The sequence below is a fragment of the Neocloeon triangulifer genome, unplaced genomic scaffold (assembly GCF_031216515.1).
Source record: "Neocloeon triangulifer isolate White Clay Creek 2 clone unplaced genomic scaffold, ASM3121651v1 ptg000001l, whole genome shotgun sequence".
Taxonomy (NCBI): domain Eukaryota; kingdom Metazoa; phylum Arthropoda; class Insecta; order Ephemeroptera; family Baetidae; genus Neocloeon; species Neocloeon triangulifer.
The window spans coordinates 6,794,868-6,809,899 of NW_026775544.1; the positions used below are offsets into that span (position 1 = coordinate 6,794,868).

Below are 15,032 nucleotides of genomic sequence, written 5' to 3' on the forward strand. Positions count from 1 at the left end.
GAACCTTTAAAAGTATTCAACATTTAAATAACGCTTTTCCTTTTCGTCCACAAAAATGATTTTGAAGGTCCACTTTAGATGTAGAATCCACACTCCATTATTGACATTTTCTATCAACAGATTGGTTTGTGGCGGCTTTTTGCTTTGTCTTTTTAATGGAAATTTCGTTAGTTTTTATTATCAAATTCGTCTTCCCACTTTTCTTTTCCCATAATCTCCACTAAGCACTTCAAAACAAAGAGTGACACTGCGAAAGAAACAGCCAGTTTCATCAGAAATAATTAAAAAGTCAAATTTCAATCCAAAAACTCATTAATTTGCAGCAAAACGTGACCAATTATTTTCCAAATCATTGTTTTAGGATAACGAGAGAATTTTCATTACAGATTTGGCTGAATTGAATATTTGCCGAAATTCAATGGGCAAAATGTTTAGTTGTAAAACTGGCACATGGACGTTTGTCGCCAGCCCTCATATTTCCTCATTTCCGAAAATATCCGCTCTCATCTCTTTCCATTAGTCGGCAGGCAAGTTTGTTTGCCAAAATGCTCGCGCACTTTGGAGCGGCTCCATTTATAAAGTAAAACGTCGTTAGCGCGGTGGCAGAAATTTATGGGGGCGAGCCTCGATAATCGAGGACTGAAATATCGCACACGTACGCACCTAGGAGATGGTCCACGTTAGCAGGGTCCACGTTGTCGAACTGGCCCTTGTTCCACACGTACTGGGCGCGGATATTGCGTTTCTTTTTATCGCGAGACCAATCGTCGATCAAGTTGCGACCGTCCAGCCGACGGCCCTCCTCCGTGTCAACCTCGGGGTCGCGCGCCACTTTGGGCATGAAGTGACGCCTTCCGCCACCCAAAATCACCTGAAATCAATCATACAATTTTTCAAATTAAAAGCTGTATTGATGAAAATTTTACTTTGGAGGTAATTGAGAGGAATGAAAAAAAACTATGTTTTTTAATGAGTAATTAAATAATTTGGAATTTTAGTTTTAAATTTTCACTAGTTTTTTAATTACGAAATTGCTAAAATGTAAATTGTGATGTTTTTAAATAAATTATCTTCTTTTCAATTAAAACTTCTAAAGGTTTGATACGAAAATACACAAAAAAAAGGAAGGCATAAAAATACCTTTAGAATATTCGATGGAAAGTCGACTAGGCATTAAAAAGGATATTTAATTGTAAAAAGTACTACATTTAATTGATTTTATTGTGAATTATAATTATTGGTATCCAATATTTTGTTCTGAATTTTATAATGCTTATAAATTATTTGTAAAAATGGTATGAACATCAAAATGAAAAATAAATTTTTTTAATAATATTACTGAAATATTTAATACAAATTTTAGATATTCATATCACACAATAAATGTTACCAAAAATAATATCCGAGCTTATCGTACCATAATATGAAAAGCCTCGTAAATACAATTACTGAAATTTGAGACTTGTATAGTCTGGAAAAGGCACACGTGTGTTGTGTTCTATCATGTCAAACTACTTCCACTCGTTTCTTTATTTTTTTGCGAGCTGCTTTTGGACGAAGAAAAATTACATTGGTGTGAAAGGAGAAAAAAAACTCGGGGGCACTTTAAGTGTCACTCCGCAGTGGTGCAAAGATCTGGCTGGCGTCAAATATGATTTCTTTGGAGCGATCGCAGCAGCTCGCGTGTTTCACAACCGTCACTTTGGCGACAAAAAAAAAACTAAGAGGGGCTAAAAAGGAGAAGGAAGTGTCGAATTTTGCATCTTTTTCTCGGTGTTTGTAAAACTCACATTGATGTTTCTGCCCGGCTCGTCTTCCACCAGCTGCCTCACGATGTCCTTGCACGTTTTCCGGGCGCCGGGGGGAATTTTCGAGTCATCCTCCCAGTACCTGCTGGCCGAGTGCGCGTACAGGGCCGCAGGGGTGCCGTGGGTGATGCGAGTGTTCGTCACGATCCCCGTGGATTTGCCTGCAACAATGAAAGGGCAAATGTTTTTTATTCAACTTTAAAAAGGCGAAAAAAGACTTTATTCAATTTAAAATTGCCAGAGCAGCTATGACGTTTGTAAATAAACGCGTGTATAAAAGTTTCCTCTTTGACATTTGAAATCCCTGGAAAACAAGCACTTGATGCCGGAGGCTCACTTTAGTTTTTGGAATAAACATATATTGGGAAAAAAATAAGGACCTTTTCTTTAGAGCAACAGAAAGGAAAAATGAAGAACTTGATAAAAAAAAACCTGGAAAGGGCAATTTAGTGGAATTAAAATCATATTTAAATTGGAGATAAATGATTTCAAATTTTTTTAAAAAAAGTGAAAAAACCCACTGATTTATAAAAATATGGCAGAACATAAACTGGCGTGACAAAATATGCACTTTCTAAACAGAATGTTAATCACAAAATCATGATTCGGTGTAGCCTAAAACTTAAAAACTTTAGTTTTTATCAAGTAAGCATAGACACAATAAAATATCCACTTTATTCGAATTTTCTATAGTGTTCAGTAAAAATCAAAATTTATTAATCTCTGCCCAAATACATCATCCATGTATTCAATATTATAAAATAGTTACTTAAATTTAATTACCTTATAACAGTAAAGTTTCAATTTATTAAAAAAAAACTAAATAAACAAACAGATTAAAAACGACGAAAGGAATATTGAGCCACTTTTTTGTGTGGAAATAAAAAAATCTGTTATTTTTATTCTCTTTGTCTAACCTAACATTGCGTTCAGGAGGGATTGCTGTGTGTTTACATCAGCCAGCCAGAGCAAAACACGGCCGCGGCTGGTTTCGTGAAAGCTGCAAAAATGCTGCGCACACAAACAAAGCGCTCGTTGCTTTATATCCCCTTTTGGCTTAGTTCTTACATCAGAATACACTTGAGCTGCCACCGCTGAATTGTAATTTAATCCAACTAGCAACTCGGAGCGCTCGCTCGCGGCCCCAAAGCATTGCGATAGCCGTGTGGCGGCGAGAATAACAAACCAACTCTGCGCCACACTTTGATTGCGATCGCCGCAATATTGCAGCAAAAGAGAGACAGACGAACACTGCTTTTTCTTCAGCATTTCTCCAGCTCGCAGCGCACTTGATCATTCTTCATCAAAGCTACTTTGATTGCAATATTATGATAGACAGTTTTCTTTTCAGACTTCAATTGCAATCAGCAGAAATGAAACCAAGCTAAAGCCAAGGCTCTGCAGATTTATTTTTATAAAGTTTATTTCTGTTGTGAAAAAAATTTTATATATAATTATGCTACATCAACTGTTGTGAAAATTTAAAGAATAGTTTCAGATATTTTTTAACGGCTTTTAAGTAAAATGTATACGAAGAACCAGAAATATATGATTTATTTTAAATCAAATTGGGAATTTTAAGTCATTGTAGACCCTCAAATTAAACTTTAAAATTCCAATTTGGGCTTTATTTTTGCATTCTAGTTCCAACAAGTAGAGCTCAAAATTATTTAATATCATTTTCATCCAAAATAAATATTTTGTACATAATTGCTAATAATGAAGATCCCATCGGTTGGAAACTGTTTAATTTTTCATATATCAAAAAATTTAATCTCCGAGTCTTTCTCTTCTTCTACTTATTGTGCTTGCATCAAACAAACTTATGAAGAACATATTTTTTTTTTACCTTTTTAACTATTGAATTGATTTATATTAATTAAAATTCTTGATTAAAGACATTAATACTAAACAAATTTCAAGCCCACAATGAGTTTTCCCCTCGATCGTAAATTGCTAAAATATATTTTAAGAACAATGCATAATTGATTCCATCAGGTCTTAAATAATCACTCGCTTGAGCGGACTGACAATAAAATCGTTGCAGTTCTTGCCAGAAAAAAGCGGGAAACATATACATAAATCCCAGTTAAACCGGGGAGTGACAAGAATGCAATTTGTGTGGCAGTGAAAATATTTGGAAAAGCAAAGCCAGGCCCGATTTGTATGTTGACGACCTACTTTCCGTCGGCGAAGATTCACAACCGATAAACATGGCCCGAAAACGCGCGACGAGTAAATTAAAGTGGGATGTAACTGTCGCAGTGTCCCTGGCAGCCAAGCCCCGTCGTTCGAAACAGAGGCTGTTCATTATTGGAAAGTGGGTCTCGCGCATTTTCTTCTTGGCCGTGAGCGTCGAGAGGCATATTATGCACATTTCCTCCCTTAGAGTGATTTGCTGAATCGCGCGGATTTAATGAGTTGGTCGCGACCTGCATCCGATATGAGTGCACTCGAGACGTTCTGAGCATTGCAGCCTTTTTTCAAACACTGTGCTAACGAAGGTGTTAACGTCACTTTGAGAGGGTGGAGGTGAGAAATTGCATAGAGAAAAATCTTACAACATCTTCTATAGCAATGGCGATAGGGGAATGTTTACCGTATTGAACGTATAAACGCGTAATGGAGCATGAACTGGTTAAACGCGCAATTTCATCCCTACGACCTACATAATAGTTGTTTATTCCTTCAGCAATCGCGCATTTATTTTCGTGTAAAAAATTATACCTTTAGATCATTCAAAAAAACTCACTCAACCTGCAGCAACGTTTTTGACAAGAACAACAAAATAAGTCAACTTTTCTTAAAGGTTTTACCTAATTCTTACTAGCTGGACGTTAATATTTAACATTGTCTTTAAAATATTATTTACTGAAGGTATAGAATTATTTTTCTTTTCCTTCATTTTTAATTATAATGGATAAGTAGAGGAAATAAAAAAGGAATAAGAAAAATGAGGTCAGCCCCCAGCTTTATGCGGCGCAACTGAACTCGCGGAAATGTTTTGAAGCAACGGCTAGGTCTTTTTTCCGAGTAATTGATTGCAGTTGCACGGCCGACCACATGCCATCAATCGCGAGCGTGTCCCTCTCTCTGCATTATTTTCCTTTTAGCTGCTCATTTCCCGCAATACATCAAACTGACTGATTTTTTTGTACTTTTCCCAATGGCGCCGTCGCTTGCATTGTCCTCGCCAATTGAAACACACACACACGTCGGGGCTAAACAATTTACCTCGCTGCTGCTCACTGAGCATAAAAACGATTCATTATTCCGAATGATCGCCACCGCTCGGTTTATGGCACCAATTCGCCACCGTCCCAGCGCCGAAACTTGGATTGAAAACGCGCCGATTTTGACGGCGGGTTTTTAATTAAAATTTATCCGCATTTCAATTTAACCAAGCAGGAGAGCGATTTCAATTATGCTCTGCTTGTTTTGGAATGAGAAATTGAAGACTAGTTTCATATAGAATACGCGGAACCGCATAATGAACAGTCGAAAAATTGTATTCTAGGCTTTTCTACTATTCAAGGCTAGGGTTGGATATAATTATGTTTCTATGAACTTAAAGTTGTTTTTGATGAAATTTTTATTAATTATAATGTTAACAGATTATAAGAAAAAATCTTTTCAAGACTCTTTTAACAGAAAAATAAAATAAATTTAAATAAAATATAAATAAATAAAAGAAATAAATAAATTAATGCTATTCAGAACCAACTTGTCAAAAAACCAGCCAACCCAATTTTTAGCTGGATTTGAAACATAAAGAAATAGCAAAATTATATATAATATTAATAAATTATTAAATATAATAATATATTGATATTTTTACTATTAAAAAATTTAGTTTAAAATCATGTGTATATTTGTAAATAATCTAATTATTATTTGTTATAGAATAACCTGACTTTGCAAATAGTTGCGAATAGGGAAACATCAGAACAAAAAACCCTTTCCTTGTTTCTAAAATTGAGGAAGCTCGAAAGCGCTGTATAAAATATTCTGCGCTCCTTCTCTAACCACGTAACAAGTGGGGCAAACAAGAGAAGAAGTTTCTCTTATGAATAAAATTTATCCGAAATTCCAACCCCCTGAAGCTTTTTGTTAATCAGCTTGCTGCGAGCGAGCGCATTCACAGAATACCGTGGAACAAGTAGTCATCCCAAATTAAAATGTTCCAATTTCATCATGCAGCTAATATATAAAGGAGGAGAAGACAAAAACAAATTAATCAGCAGCCGCCTCCTTTGTCTGAAGAAAATCTTGGGTCGGGCGAAATTTCTTGCCTGTAGCAAAAAGCTGTCTAAAAGCCTTTGTGCTTTGACCGAACACAGAACACCGACGTGTACGACTTTTGCACGTCTCCCAGTTCGGCGCTAATGCCATTTATCATTTCGCTCTCTCCTAGTAAACAAGGATGAAATTCAGCGTCCGTCTCTCTGGGTGTTAATAAGCGTGCATGACAGCACATCGCACGCCCGCCTCAATTAGCCTGCGAACTTGCAAAGCAAAAGACGCGCCTCTCTTCTTTCGCTTTTCGAAAAAGTTTCAATTTAATTCTGCGCGGCAAGTGCACATCCGAAATAGGAGCCTCCGCTAGTTTATTGCTACGGTTTAGAATTCTAGTTTTGTATTCAAGTGAGAAACCCAAGAAAATGTGCAGTCGCTTGACGCCCACTTCAAATCACTATTAGAATAAATAGAAACTATTTTTCACGAGAATTTTGGCAATACGAAAAAAAATGTTTTTCCCTAAAATCCCCACCAAAAGTAAAAATTGATTTATTGAATTTTTCCAGTTCACTTGGAAATAATTTTTTGCTGGTTGGTATTTTCATTTCTGTTTCAGATATCAATATTTGGTTTGCATAATTAAAAATGATATTAACCATCACCGGTATAAAATAAAAAGCAATTATTTCCTTTTAAAATTCAGAGCCTTGACTTCAATTCTTTTTTTTAAATATCTCACTCAGAAGTCATTTTTTCAAAGCCTTGCACTAAAAATAATATTTCTTTGCGTTTAAGAAAAATATTTTTTCTTCCGAAAGCAACCAATTAAAAAAATTGCAGAAAGCAATTTTCTTTGATTGAAATTGGACTAAAAAAATTGGCTATAAATCTCATCCCCTGTTTATTGCACAGGCGAAAGGAACTGCTTGCAATTGGAGCAAGCGGGACCAAAACTCGCTCGGCAGGGCGCAGCTGAGAGGACGGGTGTATTAGCAAAGTTTTGAAATATGAAGCGCGGTCACGTCTCTCCCTATCCCTCCTTTTCTGCCCAAAAGGGCCGCCGACGTAAATCATTGATGCCGCTGCAAGTTTCGCAAGTAATGAGGCTCTTGAATGGGCATGGCGAAATATTGAAAACTCTCGCTCCACCCGCAAGACTCGCCCTCGCTCGCCTTTGGACCGCAAGAATCTTACTTGCAATTAGATTGCCATCTTGGAAGACGTCGTTAGATGTTATTACTGAAGGTTCAAATGCCAGCATTTCAACTGTGAAGTTGAAAAGGTCCATTTGGAATAATTCACGACACACTTGGGGGGGAAGTTTGTTCAACATTTTTTTTTTTTTTTTTAATTGAAAGGCCTTTACAAAAGAGAAAAAGGATGAAAAATGTTATTTGCACATTTTCTAAATTAAAACTTTCAAATGAAGAAAAAAATTAAAATATAACCTTCTTTACAAGTCTAAGGAGGCCCTGTTACGGGTCAGGTTTCATTAAAAGGAGAGATGTTTAAAAAGAATGGCATATTTTCTCTATCTTTTTATGCAACTTTCTTTTCAAATATCAAAATTTCATAGAATTGTTTTTTAAGTTGGGTCCCAACTTTAGGAAACTTGCAATCTAAAAATTTAATTTCTTATTGACCAAGAAGAATATAAAATTAAGTGAATTGTTTACTATCAAAGGCTAAAAAGGAAATTCCTGGAAAAATAAATGCAATGGAAATCATCTAAAAATTGCCCAAGCATCAACTTCATAATAAACAAGGCCTTCAAAATGTTTTTTATTTAATTTTTTACTAAACAGAGAACCAAGTTAATTATTTATTTCTCCCAAAACTAGTCTGTTTGATCCCCTTTTATATTGCAGTATAATTATATAAAAAATTCAAATGTGTTCTAATGATTAATTGTGACGAAATGATTAAAATATCAAGATAAATGAATTAGTTGCACTTTAGAAAATTTTATAGCTCGGCTTACCAGTTTGCGAAATATAGATTACAATGGCAAAGGTGAAACACATGCCGTGTATACACGTCAGCTTTAGCGAGCGGCGGAGAGACGCGCGGCTGAGAAAACAATTTTGAACCCGGAAAGCAAGCAAGACGAGTGAAGTAAGCCGTGTAGCGACGTAGGGAAAATAATATGTACGCGGGATGAAAAATTGCTGTCGGAAAAGAGTGCGACTCTCGGTTCTGCGCGTCGCTAGATAACGGAAATCAATTCCGCTGCTCGCATCTGATTTTAATATTTTTCATTGTTCTGCAGAAACGTGGCGGAAATTCATGAGGGGCGATCTTTTATTTTCTGTCTGTCCGTCTCCATCCATGTGTGTTTTCTCGAGAAGAGCAGCAGACGGCGTGGAATGAGCGCAGGGTTAGTTTGCCTTCTTTGCATTTTCGGCCCGAGCAGGCCCCATGAAATATCGATTTGCTAAGTAAGTGCGGGTGTTTGTGGTGAATACGCCGCGAGTAACTTCATAAAATAACGACAGCTCTGTCAATTCATACCCAAGAAAGAAATAAACTTTCGGAGAGAGAGAAGAATCAAGAGAATTGAGGCAAATGAAAAGACGAACACAGTTCTTACATTTCAGCGAATATTCCCATCAATTTCGCTCGCGGTGCTTTTGTGCTGGAATATTCCTCCTGCCAATTTTCCCAGCATTGTAAAAAAAACAGGGAGTTTGCTCTCTCTTGAACTTGGTAAAATTTAATACACAGAGAAGCGCGTGTATTTATTTCATGTCTGGGAATTGGCAAACTTGAGAAGACAATACAAGTGTTTTTATATCAGACTTTTGTACGTTTTGAAAGGTTTTAATCGCTGTTGTCGGTTTCAAATTTCAGTGTCTCGTGTTCAGGAAATTTTATCTCTTTTATAGATGGAAAAAACAAGGAAAGTATCAAGTTCCCTATCAATGTAAAAAAATATTTGAAGGATAAAATTACTAAAAACTCTGAGAAATTTCGTCTCCTGGATTATTTTACAATTTATTTCTTAATCTTATTATGAGGAGTCCGTGTATAAAATGATGAGCAAGCAACAATGATAATAAAAACTATTACTCTCTATTTTATTATGTCAGTGCATGTGTGTTGAAATTTAATTCTAAATTGCTACCAACAAAGGGATATAATAAATATCATATTATATTATTTAATGTTTAAAAGTATACAGTTTAATATAATTGAGTGAAAACAAGAATTAAAAAAAAACTTTTTACAATTCCATTCTTTCACAATCTGACCTGTTTATTTATTGAATTATACAATTAATTTACCATGTACAAGATAGGTGATGTATTGATATAATTTTTGTTTGTTATAAATAAACATGTCTTCATTTCTAATTGTTTAATATTTTATAAAATTAGAATTGTATTATTTCAAGTTTACCTTCAATACAAAATCTTAAATTACAACAATATTCATAATGAGGAAGTAGACAGGATAGGTTCTGTAATGGGACTACTTTTACCTTTCGTAGTATGGAGCAAATTAAATATAAAATAGCCTCAGGAGGCATTACTTTGTTTACTCAAATTACGGTACATAAATATTTCCACTTATGTTCTTTTTGTAACAACAAACTAAGATAATGTTTCCTCATTTTATTGCACCACTTCAAATTTGAATTGTTAACTTGATTAATTCTAAACCATTCCCTACAAATCCTGAGATATATTTAGAACATATTAGAGTAAAAAATATTCTTTCAGCAAAAAAATGCTAAATAGAAAGTAAATTTAAAACGGTGAATTTCCTGCCAAAATTTATACAATTTTTGATTGAATTCTCCTTAAATTCGCAAAACCGAGAAACTCAAAAGAATCTTACTAAATTGCTTTTCAGCTTTTACTTCTTTCTAACAGCCTGTCTGGAGTATTCAATTTCTGGTGAACGCGAAATGAGGTTTTGGAAGGCAAAGGCTCGGCAGCGAAAGCTTTTTGATACTAATTTACAACGCACTCTGGGCAAATCCTCTCATATCTGGCAGCATCTTGGCTGCTGCTTCCAGCAAATTACGCGTCTTTCCTGCGCCGTGCGAGAGAGCATTAGCGCGAGACGGTGAAATGCAATTTTATGTTGGCAGAATGGAAATGCAGCCAAGCCACCAGCCCACCTCTCGACATATTTTCTGCTTTAAAACGGCGAAACCACCTTGTTCTTATCTCGCTCCACCCCGTGGCATTAACCTCGCTCGATCTCCCTTTCTCCTCTGCGTGCAAAAAATGAAGCAAAAGCAACGCATCAAATATTCGCTCGCAGCTTTATCAAAAAGTGTGCGATACAACCAAGGTGTGCAAGTCTCGCTTTTGCTCCGACCCCTTTTACAACTATGGCAGAACCGCGCCGTTCTGCAGAGGATGTGCTTGAAAGATAAACAAAAATTCCACGACTTTCGATGTTAACTTGCTCAATTTTTAAAGAAAAAAAGGAATAACATTTAAGTTTTCATTTTAAAAAAGCCATAGAAGTTGTTTTCCTTCATATTATTAATAAAAACTTTAGAATCAAAATTAAATTGTAAGATAAAGTGATAAAGTTAATTACAGGAATTCCACCACACCCAATCGATAATTTAATAAAAAGTTATTTAGAGTAAACTAGAAAAATGAGAATGCTTATTGTTAGTTGCAAGTTATTTAAGAAAAGTTTATTCATCTCGAATCTGAAATTACAAAATGATTTTAACATGACACGTACATGAAATTCAAAACTAAATAATGTCACAACTCCATCACTCATTGCCAGTCACCTTTAAGTTTTTTTCGTTTTTCCCCTCTACCTAATTCTGCATAGCACTTTGAATTTCTCAATTAAAAAAATATTAATGCGATTAATGCACTATATTTCCAATTCGATTAAACTAATAAAATTTCTCCTCTTATCAATATAATGTCCATCTACACACATACTATATATTTCAAATGTACAATTATACAATAAATCTACATAATCAAGTCAGAAAATTTATTCACCACGGCAGATGGTTTTGCTTTGATTTATATTATGTTATAAAATAATTAATAAAAAAAATACTATATTATAGGTTTATTTAATTCTTTTTTGCCAAAAAATATGATTAATATTAAAATATTTACCATTTCAATATTTCATATAAAAAATTTAAAATGCATTTTTATTTACTTACTATCTAGATTTGATTTGAATTGAAATTATTGTTTTAGCGTTTTTCTTTAGATCCGACTGATGTTTTCTTTGCAATAAAATTTTATTTTGCATTTATTTCAGTTGTACCTCTAATACCAATTTTGTAGCCGTTTATTTTTTCCATTCTTTCTATTTTAAAATGACCGTAAAATTCATTAAACATTAAATTTAATTCTTTTGCGCTTGACGTCATGAACGCAGTGTCATTTCGCGCTTGTCACCAAGTTGTCAGTTGTGTAAAGCGACGAGTGACAGCGCGTTTTCAACGGACACATCTAAAATATTTACAGCGGCGCAGTGTCGAGAGAATTACAATCATCGGCGCCAGCGAGCGAGCGGCTTTGTTTAATGCATTTATTATGAAATTGCCGCCACTCATTCCCAAAGGCGAAATAATTTCAAACACGCGCCGTGATTTTCCAAAATGGACGCACGACTTTGAAATGATTTTCCTTGTCCAAAAATAAACATTCATCGAGTGTGATTTCAGATCGTTTTGTAAAAGCACAAATTGCGAGCGACAGGCCAATTATTGCTTGATTACAAAGGCGCGGCAGCCATAACAGGGACCAATTAAAGTTTTTTTTCCTTTTAAGCTTGCCGTTAAAATTGCTTATTTTTCCGTCAACATTCTGAAAAAAAAAATACTTGAATAATGAAATCCCTCCCCAATTTTATAATTAAAACGAAAATCACACGATCTTGTGACAGCCAGTGAAATGAATGAAAAAAACTGCTTTTCTTGCTAAAAGCAGGCTGTCTCACATGCATAATTAATCAAATTAAGGCGGAGATGCATAATTTATCATAATTAACGGGAGGATTTTTAATCGCAGTGAGAGCAGCTCTGAAATTGATGTTGAACACGGATGAAGTCTTGTGTTTTTTGCTGGCGAAAAGTTAAAAAAGCTCGCACGGGGATGAAATATCGTCGGCCTGCATCGATCCGTCACTTCGCCCCATTGAGTGAGTGGCTCTTGCTTTTTGCCTAGGCTAATGTTGTGTTCGCTCGCCGCCGCACGATAGCAGCCTTTGTTTTTTTCCGTTCTTTTATACAACGTGTCCGACTCGACACAATATGGGTGACGTCGGCCGCTGTCCCGCCGGCCAGTTATGAATGATAAAGTGCCCTGCTGAAATTTCATTCATGGTCGCACGCAAGGCGAGAACACAGCACTGCATTACCCCGTAAAATCTCTTGTTGCGCTCGGCTTTTTTTTTGACAGCCAGATAATATTTAACAAGCTTGTTAAAAATATTCACTTTTTTTGCAGATTTTTTTTGTATTTTTGAGCCAATTGGCAAGGTATTAATTTTGCTGAATTCAATCATTTCCTTTTTTCTAAATCATCGTTTTTTTTTTTATTAACTTGAAAATTTATTTTAGAAATGAAATAAATAGCCTTCCAAGCAAAGAAAAAAATGCTACTAAATGCAACTTCACTGTTTCTATTCAATTAACAAAAAAATATATATATATATATATATAAAAATCAAGAATAAAAAAAAAATATGAAATGTCCACGTGAAAACAAAATTATTAAAACTGTCGTTTATGATGAAATAACTTTTGGATTTGCATTTTTCTAAATTAATTTTTCTCTTCACAATTGTTTCATTTTATTTTTTCTCGGTAAAATTTAAAAGCAAGAACTCTTTTTAAAATGTTGCTAAGGAAAAGAAAACCTTACATAAAACTCAGTTAAAATAAAAAGACTTTTAAAGAAGAAAAGCGAGATTTTGAGGGATTTAGCTAGACATACAGTAAACCTAATTGGCTCGTTTAATAACATCCTCAACTTTTCTCTCCCCAACTTTATTCTTGCCCTGCAACATGAAATGGAGAATTTGTTATGCAAAAACACACACCGCGGCCTTTTTGTTGCAATATGTCTTTCTTCCTGGAGAGGAAACTTGAGAAAGAGCTGAGAGGCGAAAAATTCCAATGAAATATTAAAATTTCAGCAGGGGGGAAAATTTCTTGTAGCTGCGAGATTAACCTCTGGAAACAAAATGGGCCGCCTTTTGGTATAATGCGGCTTTTAGCAAGAAAGGAAAAGCAGAGGCGGAAGCGGCTGCGGATTTTTCGCTCTCTTTTTCGTTTCATATCATACATCCCATTGCCAAAAGTTGTTCTTTCTGCCAGCGTGAAGTTAAGAGGGTGTGTGCGGTACAATAGGGTATTTTCTTTATTTTTTGGTGGGAAAAAAATACATACACACCACCGCTATTTATACGTGCACCTCCAAACGCACATGCGAGAAAAGAGTTAAAAGTTTCCTCTGGTGGAAAATTCACACTGTGTTTGCAATGCTGGGTAGACACAAAAGAAGGGCCGCCAACGCCGTGGTCATTTATATTCAAAAACGTACATCCGTGCATGTACATTTGAAGTTGGATGGGCCGGAACAAAATCAGAAAACAATGCCTCGGTCGCGGGGGAAAATTATGAACGCGGGCACAACTCTAATTGTGCGGCAAACAGACCTAAATAAAGCCTTTTTGTTTGTCCAAGCACCATTCTGGTTAATTCGATGAAATGCTTTTGCAATTACATCTCAAATCTGTTTAATTATTCCCGAAATTGGTTTTAATTGCTTCCAAATTAGAAAATTTTAAATTTTCATGTTTTATTCGAGTTAATCTAAATAAATGAAGCTTATAATTGCAGTCATTTCAAAAATTCATTGGTTTGTACCGCGAAGTATGTGATAATTAACTCGAATGTTTCATTATTTGTGTGCTAGGGTAGGAAATATTTGTTGTCATCTAATTATTAATTTTTTTGCTGATTGAGAAAAGAAAATAAGATGGCCACAAATTTCTTCTAACCCAGTATACAAATAATGCAAAATTTAAGTTATATTTTGAAAATTAATTGGTTAAATTTATAATTGTTAAACAAGCATTACAAAACAAACTTTATTTTGTGATAAGTTTTAGATCTGGAAGGAGAATAAATAAAAGTAGGATTCAGTTAAAAAATATAGGCCGATATTTTGTGTGCCAAATGTTTATAGCTCGCGAAATCTACTCCAAAGTCAACAAAATTTTTCCATAACATTCTCTAATTGAAAGTAATGTCTTCTACATTTTTGGAGAAAAGAATGTTTCAGTATAAAAAAACTGACATTAATTTGTCCTACACCTTTATAGCATTGGACGATCCAACATTTACATTTCTTTTTCATATTTATTTTCCCTTATGAATTTGTTATTATTTTTTTTCATTCTGCTATAATAATTAATTTTAATGACTTGCAGCACCATTTGGTATGAACTCGGCACGTGTCCCATTTAAATTTTTTACGCAAGCGTGAAGCAACCGTGTATGGCAGACGGTGTAGAAATTCAATTTGCGGTAGTGGATGTAAGAAATTAAAAAGCGCAGCCGCTTGAATGCAGCAACCTGCGGTGTGTGCACTTTTCTCTCTCATCTCTCGAGCAGATGCGCACCAAGTAATTTCATCTCTGTACTTTTATCGGAGCAAAAAACAGCGCTACTTTTAATTGCGTTGAAACCTTTCTTGCTTCAGCGTCGCGCCAAAGAGAACAATAATAATTTAAATTTGTTCAAGTTCCAAACTCGCGCAAAGTCTCTCAAGGCAAAAAGGCAGGACGTGCTGTTTGCGTCCTCGTACGGTTAATTCAATAAAGAGACAATGGAATCCAATGAATGCATCAAAGTTTTACTGGGGGAGTTTTTGCACCGCCTGCTTCAAAAGTAGCTGGCTCGACCCATTTCGGATTCCCCGCGTTTCCCAAAGCAGCCGAGTGAAAATTGTTTGACTCTCTCTTCAACTTTTA

General features: G+C 35.2%; 1 protein-coding gene across 2 annotated transcripts in view; it reads right to left on the reverse strand.

Annotated features, from left to right (window-relative positions):
• The window catches only part of LOC132205775 (alkaline phosphatase, tissue-nonspecific isozyme-like), a 153,511-nt gene that overhangs the window by 31,741 nt on the left and 106,738 nt on the right, over positions 1-15,032 (reverse strand). For both annotated transcript variants that reach the window (XM_059635056.1, XM_059635048.1), the window contains 2 exons: positions 1,791-1,969; positions 664-871 (listed from right to left, as the gene is read on the reverse strand). In XM_059635056.1, coding sequence (XP_059491039.1) covers positions 664-871; positions 1,791-1,969 — 387 coding nt within the window. The remainder of the gene's footprint in view (positions 1-663; positions 872-1,790; positions 1,970-15,032) is intronic.